Below are 11,723 nucleotides of genomic sequence, written 5' to 3'. Positions count from 1 at the left end.
ATGTTTATCTACGTAACATGTATATTATGCTCTGCTGTCAGCATCCCTGCTTGTTCTTGTGGTCAAGGTGAAGGTGAAGGTCTTAGAACTGCTGCCATTGTGTGGCCCATGTTCAAATGAGTATCCCTGCTTTGTCTTGAGGTCAAGGTGAAGGTGAAGATGTTAGAACTGCTGTCATTGGTGGCCAATGTTCAAATGAGTATCCCTGCTTGTTCTTGAGGTCAAGGGCAAGTTTAATGTCAATTAGGGTCTTAGAACTGTTGGCATTGGGGGCCAATGTTCAAATGAGTATCCCTGTTTGTTCTTGACGTCAAGGTCAAGGTGAAGGTCTTAGAACTGTTGGCATTGGTGGCCAATGTTCAAATGAGTATCCCTGCTTGTTCTTGAGGTCAAGGGCAAGTTGAATGTCAATTAGGGTCTTAGAACTGTAAGCATTGGTGGCCAATGTTCAAATGAGTATCCCTGTTTGTTCTTGAGGTCAAGGTCAAGGTGAAGGTCTTAGAACTGTTGGCATTGGTGGCCAATGTTCAAATGAGTATCCCTGCTTGTTCTTGAGGTCAAGGGCAAGTTGAATGTCAATTAGGGTCTTAGAACTGCTGTCATTGTGTGGCCAACGTTCAAATGAGTATCCCTGCTTGTTCTTGAGGTCAAGGGCAAGTTGAATGTCAATTAGGGTCTTAGAACTGTAAGCATTGGTGGCCAATGTTCAAATGAGTATCCCTGTTTGTTCTTGAGGTCAAGGTCAAGGTGAAGGTCTTAGAAGTGTTGGCATTGGTGGCCAATGTTCAAATGAGTATCCCTGCTTGTTCTTGAGGTCAAGGGCAAGTTGAATGTCAATTAGGGTCTTAGAACTGCTGTCATTGTGTGGCCAACGTTCAAATGAGTATCCCTGCTTGTTCTTGAGGTCAAGGGCAAGTTGAATGTCAATTAGGGTCTTAGAACTGTTGGCATTGGGGGCCAATGTTCAAATGAGTATCCCTGTTTGTTCTTGACGTCAAGGTCAAGGTGAAGGTCTTAGAACTGTTGGCATTGGTGGCCAATGTTCAAATGAGTATCCCTGCTTGTTCTTGAGGTCAAGGGCAAGTTGAATGTCAATTAGGGTCTTAGAACTGCTGTCATTGTGTGGCCAACGTTCAAATGAGTATCCCTGCTTGTTCTTGAGGTCAAGGGCAAGTTGAATGTCAATTAGGGTCTTAGAACTGTTGGCATTGGGGGCCAATGTTCAAATGAGTATCCCTGTTTGTTCTTGACGTCAAGGTCAAGGTGAAGGTCTTAGAACTGTTGGCATTGGTGGCCAATGTTCAGATGAGTATCCCTGCTTGTTCTTGAGGTCAAGGGCAAGTTGAATGTCAATTAGGGTCTTAGAACTGCTGTCATTGTGTGGCCAACGTTCAAATGAGTATCCCTGCTTGTTCTTGAGGTCAAGGGCAAGTTGAATGTCAATTAGGGTCTTAGAACTGTAAGCATTGGTGGCCAATGTTCAAATGAGTATCCCTGTTTGTTCTTGAGGTCAAGGTCAAGGTGAAGGTCTTAGAACTGTTGGCATGGGTGGCCAATGTTCAAATGAGTATCCCTGCTTGTTCTTGAGGTCAAGGGCAAGTTGAATGTCAATTAGGGTCTTAGAACTGTAAGCATTGGTGGCCAATGTTCAAATGAGTATCCCTGCTTGTTCTTGAGGTCAAGGGCAAGTTGAATGTCAATTAGGGTCTTAGAACTGTAAGCATTGGTGGCCAATGTTCAAATGAGTATCCCTGTTTGTTCTTGAGGTCAAGGTCAAGGTGAAGATCTTAGAACTGTTGGCATTGGTGGCCAATGTTCAAATGAGTATCCCTGTTTGTTCTTGGGGTCAAGGTCAAGGTCTTCTCAAAACGTCTCTGTCAACATTGTGCAGGGCTCCAGATATTCAGCCATTTAGTATTTACTCATATTATCATTCACATTCTTTGGGCATTCAATATATTTTTACTCCCTTGGGTACAGTCCAATGATAAGTCCAATATAATTTGTATCTGTTCATGTGCTGCCCCAAATGTGTAACTTGTAAGCTCAACAGGGACATACATGCCTAAGTAACAGTCAGTGAGACAAAGTGCTTTTGTGCATTATTAACTGCAGTTGATTTCATGTATAAATGTCGTCAATCATTAAGTAAATATCTGTAAAATAATACAGGGTAAAAAAAGCTAAAGAGGCTACATATGGTAATCATGCCCAGTGTTGGTAAACTAATTAAGTTTTTAAATATTTTTTTATTATTTTAATTATTTTTCATGCATATTTGTAAATATTTCTAAGTCTAAACTAATTGGCAAATGGTGACTTATTAAGATATGTTTAGACTTTATCATCCCAAGGGGATTCATCATTCATTATCTGACTTTGACTGTTCAGATGAGCATCCTGCTTGTTCTTGAGGTCAAGTGAAGGTTTCCAGTATTAAGTTCTCCACGTCATGTCAATGTGAGTTTGGAATAGTAGTCGTTGGCCTGGACTATCGACTCCTCTGGTGTGAACAAAGGGGAGTAGTCCAGTTTAAGTCTTGCTTTCTTGCTCTTGAAGGTCAAGGTCATGTTGGCGTACCGAAGCGAAAGAGCCGAGAAGCCAAGATCAACCTTAGTTAGGGGTGATATAAGCCACAACAGCCCCTGTGTGAACAAAAGTGCGGAGTACACAAGTGAGAAGGGTACTCTGTATGTGGAGAGACGGAATCCTCTGCCCACGAGGAAGGGGAGGACCTGATCCGGCAAGCTGCATGGTGGGCAGTCATCGGTGATGAAGTAGACTTGTCCCGAGATGTCCCCCTCCCCTGTCACTGATTTGAGAGTCCGGTCAGCACAGACGAATGCCCAGGCCACATTGCCGACGTAGGTGTGCTGATAGAGAGCTGATCCGTTGCCAATCTGAACCAACACTCCGCCATTACGGTTTGCCGTCCGTAGCACTGAAGGGATGTAGTGGGCGTCCAGCTCTCCATAGAATACAGTGGGTCGTAGAGTCACCACCTGGAATCTCCCACCTGTAGAAACATTCACAATTCCATTCTTCATGTTGACAAGTAGAAAGCAAAAACTTCATCTTAATTAAGCTTTTGACAGTGTGGAAAATAGTTAAAAATATTGCTCGGATATATTTTAGAATTAGTGAAGTATATTCTTCCACAAGGATGACATCAATTAAGTTGAGTAAATGGAACCACAGAAAGTTCCAGGGGTGTGAGGTGCGTCGGGCGGATAGATTGGTTTGTTGTTTAACGCCGCACTCAGCAATATTCCAGCTATATGATTGCGGTCTGTAAATAATCAAGTCTGGACCAGACAATCCAGTGATTGATATCATGAGCATTGATCCCCGCGATGCTCTTTTTTCAAAATGTCTCCATTGTGTCGATGATGCTCGAAGCTTCCTGATGCCGGACGAGTCACTTGGCTATGCAATTAAATAGGTTTCATATTTCAGAAATCGAAAATCATTTATTGGTGCATTGTTCTGCATGTGCATTGAAATCCGAATCGTTAGAGACGAGTATTTGCGTTTAAATTTATATATAACTGTTTTGTTGTGTATGTCAAGAGGAGCTGTTGATCATTACTATACACGTATTACAACGCGGTGTCATTGTGGGGCCCAGCTCCCAGCCCAGCGGTTGTACAAAGAGAGGACGTTGTTCTGTGGACTGGATCAAAACCTGTCCATCAGTATGGCATGGCCAGGCATTTCACAATACGCGTGTCATATCTGTGCTATGTTTGTTTGTTGTTTAACGCCGCGCTCAGCAATATTCCAGCTACATGACGGCTGTCTGTAGATAATCGAATCTGGACCAGACAAGACAGTGGTTGACATCATGAGCATCGATCTACGCAGTTGGGATACGATGACGTGCATCAACCAAGTCAGCGAGCCTGACCACCCGATCCCGTTAGTCGCCTTTTACGACAAGCATGGGTCGGGCGGATAGAGGATTTGATGTGCTGATGTACTGAAAATAATAACCCTCCCCTAATGCATATTTTTGGATAACCCTCCACATTTTAATGACCCCCCCTGAAAGAGGGCGGTCGGGTAGCCTTGTGGTTAAACCATTCGCTAGTCACGCAAAAGACCCAGGTTTGATTCCCATCATGGGTACAATGTGTAAAGCCCATCTCTGTCCCCTGCTGTGATGTTTCTGGAATATAGCTAAGAGAGGCATAAAACGATACTAACTCACTCACACTATTATATTAAAATGTCCATATATTATGACCCGCCCCAAATATATGTATTATTTTTTATGACCCTCCCCTAGAGACTGTCATATATCTTGGTGACCCTCTGATTCTCTCTGACTCAACATCCCCTCTAATAAATGACCGGTCCCAAACTGGGAAGAAGAGACGAAGAAGACACAAATCTCCGCTACAGTACCTGACTGCAAGGGTTGGCCATTGGAGGCGAGAACTGCTTCCTCGGCCCTGAGTTTGGTGCCACCGTAGCCCTCATATAGCAGTCGCCCTGGGGGTCTAGTTGTGTCCTCTGTGCCATCCACGATGTTGCTGAAGCCGCATACAACATCGACGGTGCTGCAGTACACCATGCGCTCAACCCCTGCACTGAGACAGGCCTCCAGTATGTTCTTGGTGCCTGTGTGCATGAGATTGTTTTATCACTGAAGCACACAGCATTACACATGTCACCTGGTATATATTTGTGTATTTGTTTGTTTGTTGTTTAACGCCGCACTCAGCAATATTCCAGCTATATGACAGCTGTCTGTAAATAAGTCTGGACCAGACAATCCAGTGATTGATATCATGAGCATCGATCTATGCAACTGTGATATGATGACATGCATCAACCAACTTCACCACCACCACACACCACCCCATCTTCCCTAACCCGATTCACCACCGCCCCACGCCACCCCTTCTTCCCTGACCCACTTCACCACCACCCCACGCCACCCCATCTTCCCTGACCCACTTCACCACCATCCCACGCCACCCTGTCTTCCCTGACCAACTTCACCACCATCCCACACCAACCCATCTTCCCTGACCCACTTCACCACCACCCCACGCCACCCCATCTTCCCTTAACACTTCACCACCGCCCCACGCCACCCCATCTTCCCTGACCCACTTCACCACCATCCCACGCCACCCGTCTTCCCTGACCCACTTCACCACCATCCCACACCACCCCATCTTCCCTGACCAACTTCACCACCGCCCCACGCCACCCCATCTTCCCTGACCCACTTCACCACCATCCCACGCCACCCCATCTTCCCTGACCAACTTCACCACCGCCCCACGCCACCCCTTCTTCCCTGACCCACTTCACCACCGCCCCACGCCACCCCTTCTTCCCTGACCCACTTCACCACCATCCCACGCCACCCTGTCTTCCCTGACCCACTTCACCACCGCCCCACGCCACCCCATCTTCCCTGACCCACTTCACCACCGCCCCACGCCACCCCATCTTCCCTGACCCACTTCACCACCATCCCACGCCACCCCATCTTCCCTGACCAACTTCACCACCGCCCCACGCCACCCCATCTTCCCTGACCCACTTCTCCACCATCCCACGCCACCCTGTCTTCCCTGACCCACTTCACCACCATCCCACACCAACCCATCTACCCTGACCCACTTCACCACCGCCCCACGCCACCCCATCTTCCCTGACCCACTTCACCACCATCCCACGCCACCCCATTTTCCCTGACCCACTTCACCACCGCCCCACGCCACCCCTTCTTCCCTTACCAACTTCACCACCGCCCCACGCCACCCCATCTTCCCTGACCCACTTCACCACCATCCCACGCCACCCCATCTTCCCTGACCCACTTCACCACCGCCCCACGCCACCCCTTCTTCCCTTACCAACTTCACCACCGCCCCACGCCACCCCATCTTCCCTGACCCACTTCACCACCATCCCACGCCACCCTGTCTTCCCTGACCCACTTCACCACCATCCCACGCCACCCCATCTTCCCTGACCCACTTCACCACCACCCCACGCCACCCCTTCTTCCCTTACCAACTTCACCACCATCCCACGCCACCCTGTCTTCCCTGACCAACTTCACCACCGCCCCACGCCACCCCATCTTCCCTGACCCACTTAACCACCATCCCACGCCACCCCATCTTCCCTGACCCACTTCACCGCCCCACGCCACCCCTTCTTCCCTTACCAACTTCACCACCATCCCACGCCACCCTGTCTTCCCTGACCCACTTCACCACTGCCCCACGCCACCCCATCCTCCCTGACCCACTTCACCACCATCCCACGCCACCCCATCTTCCCTGACCAACTTCACCACCGCCCCACGCCTACCCATCTTCCCTGACCCACTTCACCACCATCCCACGACACCCCATCTTCCCTGACCAACTTCACCACCGCCCCACGCCACCCCTTCTTCCCTGACCCACTTCACCACCGCCCCACGCCACCCCATCTTCCCTGACCCACTTCACCACCATCCCACGCCACCCTGTCTTCCCTGACCCACTTCACCACCGCCCCACGCCACCCCATCTTCCCTGACCCACTTCACCACCGCCCCATGCCACCCCATCTTCCCTGACCCACTTCACCACCATCCCACGCCACCCCATCTTCCCTGACCAACTTCACCACCGCCCCACGCCACCCCATCTTCCCTGACCCACTTCTCCACCATCCCACGCCACCCTGTCTTCCCTGACCCACTTCACCACCATCCCACACCACCCCATCTTCCCTTACCCACTTCACCACCGCCCCACGCCACCCCATCTTCCCTAACCCACTTCACCACCATCCCACGCCACCCCATTTTCCCTGACCCACTTCACCACCGCCCCACGCCACCCCTTCTTCCCTTACCAACTTCACCACCGCCCCACGCCACCCTGTCTTCCCTGACCCACTTCACCACCATCCCATGCCACCCCATCTTCCCTGACCCACTTAACCACCGCCCCACGCCACCCCTTCTTCCCTTACCAACTTCACCACCATCCCACGCCACCCTGTCTTCCCTGACCCACTTCACCACCATCCCACGCCACCCCATTTTCCCTGACCCACTTCACCACCGCCCCACGCCACCCCTTCTTCCCTTACCAACTTCACCACCGCCCCACGCCACCCTGTCTTCCCTGACCCACTTCACCACCATCCCATGCCACCCCATCTTCCCTGACCCACTTAACCACCGCCCCACGCCACCCCTTCTTCCCTTACCAACTTCACCACCATCCCACGCCACCCTGTCTTCCCTGACCCACTTCACCACCGCCCAACGCCACCCCATCTTCCCTGACCCACTTCACCACCACCCCACCCCACCCCACCTTCCCTGAACCACTTCACCACCGCCCCATGCCACCCCATCTTCCCTGACCAATTTCACCACCACCCCACCCCACCTTCCCTGACCAACTTCACCACCATCCCACCCCACCCTGTCTTCCGCAAACCACTTCATCACTTCCCCACCCCACCCCATCTTCCTCAACCCACTTCCTCACTTCCCCACCCCACCCCATCTTCCTCAACCCACTTCCTCACTTCCCCACCCCACCCCATCTTCCTCAACCCACTTCACCACCACCCCACGCCACCGCATCTTCCCTGACCCACTTCACCACCACCCCACGCCACCCCATCTTCCCTAACCCATTTCACCACCACACACCACCCCATCTTCCCTGACCCACTTCACCATCACCACACACCACCCCATCCTTCTTAACCCACTTCACTCCCTACCTGTCATTCAAACATTACCTGTCTCAGCCCCACCGCAATCTCGTACACCCTCATCACCCCAAGACCCACCTTTCACATTAACCCTCTCCATTTTGGCAATGTCAGGGAAGTTGCTGACACTGATGATGGAGGCAAGATGGAACACCGTCTTCACTCCTTGGAACGGCGATGTGTCGGTTAACTCCCCGATGTCTGCAGTGATGCTTGTGACCGGCACTCTGTCTTCATACTCTGATACAAACATACCATTGCCATGACAACATCACAACATGTGGGCAAGTACATTGCCAAACTAATCAATTCAGTACAGGAGATAACATATATGCTAACAACACTACATTCATATGGGAGTTACATATTTTTGTGCTGCTCTGTAGTTTTCAATATTACAGGTTCATCAAACAAGCTGGTAGCTTATCACACCCACATCAGATAAAACTGTGTTTGATAGTGTGAGCTCAATCTCATTAACATCAGATCTTAGTTCTTGCTACTGCTAAACAAAATCTGAGGACATCCCATTACGGGTCATGTCAGACCGACCTTGCGCGAACTTTGACAGACCAATGGAATGACCAATCAGAAGGCAGCTTTCTCGTGCTTTACGGCACTAAATTTCAAATTGGCGACTATGCTTCGAAACATATTTTGACAAATTTGAAACCTGAACAAAAGAACATTCTGGGATGGCTAATAGATGGTCTAGATTGTATGGATTCAGTCGTTAAACCTGTAACTATCGTTCGGAGTTTTCGAGGCTGCATGATCAAAAATCACATTCCGACTGTCACTTTCATAATCTGGTAAGCGATGCTCTGATTGGTCGGATGAAAGGTCGTTCTGACGTGACCTGTAATGGGATGTCCTCAGATCTTTGTTTAGCGGTAGCGAGAACTGAGGTCTGATTTTACTGAGACTGAGTGTGAGCTGGGGTGGAGCCGAATCCAAATGTACAACCTGACTCCCAACTCCCTACTAAATGACCGGCTGTATACCAGCCTTTAAAATTATATTCATCGACTACATAATTCACATTCAGATCATAAATAAATACCATATTTTCCAAGAAAATACAGCTGGTTGAGGGTGATGTAACTACGAACAATTTGTCTATTGTTAAGCCATTATACAATATATCACATGACTGACCACGGTCCGGGTCGTCGAGTTACCCATCCCCACTGTCTGCAGGACATGCAGTAACACAATGCCTAGCCCCAGTTCATTGCTCTCTAGAGGCGAGGTGAAACATAACGTCGCGTCCAAGATTATTGCACTTATATAGCGACGTGCATGCACGTGTGTGTGTGTGGCTGTTTGTACTAGTTCGGACTGATGCAAATTTATAGTGCTAGCCACTGAGATACCATGCCGCAGTTTAACATGAATACCCCATTATATACTGTGTCCGAGCCGACCAGTCCTTGTTTTAGCCCCTTAATGCCGAGCGCCAGACAGGGTAACAACAAGTGCCATTTTTTGGTGTGACATGGCCAGGATTCGAACCCCGGACCTTATGGTCTCCGGGCGGACGCTCTACCACTAGACCACGGAGGCAGTCTGCTCTATAGAGGCTGAAGTAAAACCATGGTAAAAGGGACTCCACATTGAGGCTGCCAACCCCTTTCAGTATGCTGTATTCGGGGGGCCATTTAGTGGGTATTCCGGACTCGGTAGTGTGGGACGCGAGATGCAAATATAATTGCATTTTGAAAAAAATAATGGGGTATGTAAAAGTCTCCTTTATATTATTTCTTAAAAAAAAATTTCAGTAATTTAATTTCAATTCATTGCTTTTGAAATTTGTGTTATGTAGTATACAGGGCGAACAATGAGACAGAGTGAAACATTAGATGGTATTTGGGATTCAGGGGAGAAGGGGGTTGGGGCCTTCTTCATTGTAACCCTATACAGGCCTACATATGGCTTGTACAAGAAATAAGGGCCAACATTTTGTCCCAGAAATAAAGTGATCGTATCTAAAATTAATATATCTACAAAATAAAAATATATAAAATCCAAATGGAGCCCAGAAAAATCCTTAATTTCCTGGAGCTGAGGCAATCTAGACTTGCCAAATCATTCTAGACTTGAGTTGGGCTCCTTTTGTAAGTTTTTTAGGTCTTGGAGAAAGAGTAAAAGAAATATTGCTTATGTAAGCAGAGAGTTGATGGTCAGAACACTCCCCAGTACTGGCACACTACAGCTGCATGTATTCAAGGGCAACCTAACATGTGAAGTATTGACGATGTAGTTACCAGTAAATGCCTACCAAGTTTTTTGGTGAATGGTGCCATGTCTAAGACTCGGATCTCTGTTACATGCGGAGCATGGGTGTGGAGGAGTTTGATGAGGTGTTGCCCCAGGCAACCAGAGCCCCCTGTCACTAACACTGGATAGGCGTCGGTCATCTCACTACAAACAGCCACGTAAATCACAGTCAAGAAATATATTACAAACTCCGGTGTGGGTCCTGATGGCAGCCTGGTAATTTCTTAAATTTTAAACACTGACTTTAAATCATGAGGGGGCACGGGTGGCCCAGTCGTCTAAGGTGCCGCAATTCACTGTGCAGAGTTGCGTCCCTTGGGCAAGCAAGAAACCTATGATTGTGGGTTCGAATCCCGGTTCGCCCCAATTATGTTTCTAGGTTTGTTTGAGTTGTTTGCCCAAAAGACACACATATTCAGGTTAATTCTTTAAATGGCATTTAGAAGTGATACAAATAAAGAGAGAATTTATGGATGTCAACTTCTTAATTATGAGGAATACGTTTCTGAGTGTATGATATATTCCTTGATGTTTTCTGTGCCTGTAGGGAAGGCTTAGAATGTTTTTGTTTTAAAAGTACCTTTCAACAAAGTTTATTGCAGGAAGCAAATCATAATGTAGAATGCACAGGTCAGTAAAGAAAAATATATGCCCCTATAATAGCGGATATATTTATTTTTGTTTACTGGCCAATAACGAGTTACTTTGATTTTGGGCCATTGACCTCATTACTGACTAACTTGTCTGTCTTTCAAATTAAAAAAACTATGACACTACTTGTAAAAAGTGTCTCAAGGTAAGTGTATCCATGTTTAGTGTAAACAGCCGATGAAAGGGAACGGGGGATAATTCACACGTCCATTAACCCTTAGACTGCTTAACTCATTTAGAGAGAGTTGAGAAGTAAGATAACAGTGAATATTCGATGTTTCATAACATATATTGTACACAAAAACGTTCACAAACGGATGGTGCCAGCGGGTAAACTTTACAAACGTTAGTGGCAGTGTTACTATTTCATGCCTTTACCTGTGTGGCCAGCGTCTCGCCCCGTCGTCACACACCTATGCTCCGTCATGAGATTCAAGATAGAACTTTGTACCTACAAGTAGGGGGGTGCGCTCAAATGACAACTGTATCTCAGGAGTTACCTCCCCTTTACAAACCCCAAAACGATATGTTTGAAGTGACGTAAAATCACAGAAAACGCAGTCAACATTGAGTACTTGGTGTTGGAATGAAGTATGCAGATCAAATACTTGTCTTTTTCTCACACTAAGTCTTTACAAATACTTTATACAATAGTCATAGCAATAAAATCGTGTTTTATTAAGACCCCTGATCCGAAGAATTCACCCCTGCTAATTTATTGTTCAAACAACGATGTTCATGCCCGAGTATCGACTGGAGAGTATAATTCTTAATATGGCTTTGAAACGTTTGGCCAAACCAGAAACAGACTCCGCTAAATCAGACAAAGACCGCATGTTCTTGAATTTGAAATTCGCAAACAAGGGAATTAAAACCTTTAATTTAAGTAACATTCTCAGGCAAAATATTTCCAATTTCAGGAACCACCACCAATAACATTTTCCTACGAACACATTTTAATCCAGGTTGTTCAATACTAGGAACGTGTTGCGGAACGTGGTCTTGGCAGTTCATGATGTAAACTCCACTACTTGTGGCTG

The 11,723-nt window shown here is 47.6% G+C and overlaps 1 protein-coding gene across 2 annotated transcripts; it reads right to left on the bottom strand.

Annotated features, from left to right (window-relative positions):
• Window positions 1-334: 334 nt before the first annotated feature.
• On the bottom strand, window positions 335-11,160 carry LOC124140226 (3 beta-hydroxysteroid dehydrogenase/Delta 5-->4-isomerase type 1-like). 2 transcript variants are annotated; one of them, XM_046507670.2, is made up of 5 exons: window positions 11,062-11,160; window positions 10,034-10,176; window positions 7,831-7,992; window positions 4,408-4,623; window positions 335-3,016 (listed from the first exon to the last, which is right to left on the bottom strand). In XM_046507670.2, the coding sequence occupies exons 2-5, from the start codon at window positions 10,170-10,172 to the stop codon at window positions 2,451-2,453; spliced, it is 1,083 nt and encodes a 360-aa protein (XP_046363626.2). In that variant the 5' UTR covers window positions 10,173-10,176; window positions 11,062-11,160; the 3' UTR covers window positions 335-2,450. The 2 variants fall into 2 exon arrangements, with proteins under 2 accessions (XP_046363626.2, XP_048252384.1); XM_048396427.1 differs by lacking the exon at window positions 10,034-10,176 and having other exon boundaries at window positions 11,062-11,149.
• Window positions 11,161-11,723: the final 563 nt, after the last annotated feature.

This window comes from Haliotis rufescens, unplaced genomic scaffold (assembly GCF_023055435.1).
Source record: "Haliotis rufescens isolate VD_foot unplaced genomic scaffold, xgHalRufe1.0.p SCAF_15, whole genome shotgun sequence".
NCBI classification, from domain to species: Eukaryota; Metazoa; Mollusca; class Gastropoda; order Lepetellida; family Haliotidae; genus Haliotis; species Haliotis rufescens.
Note: the sequence above shows the minus strand (reverse complement) of the source record. Positions and strands in the feature narration are given on the sequence as shown.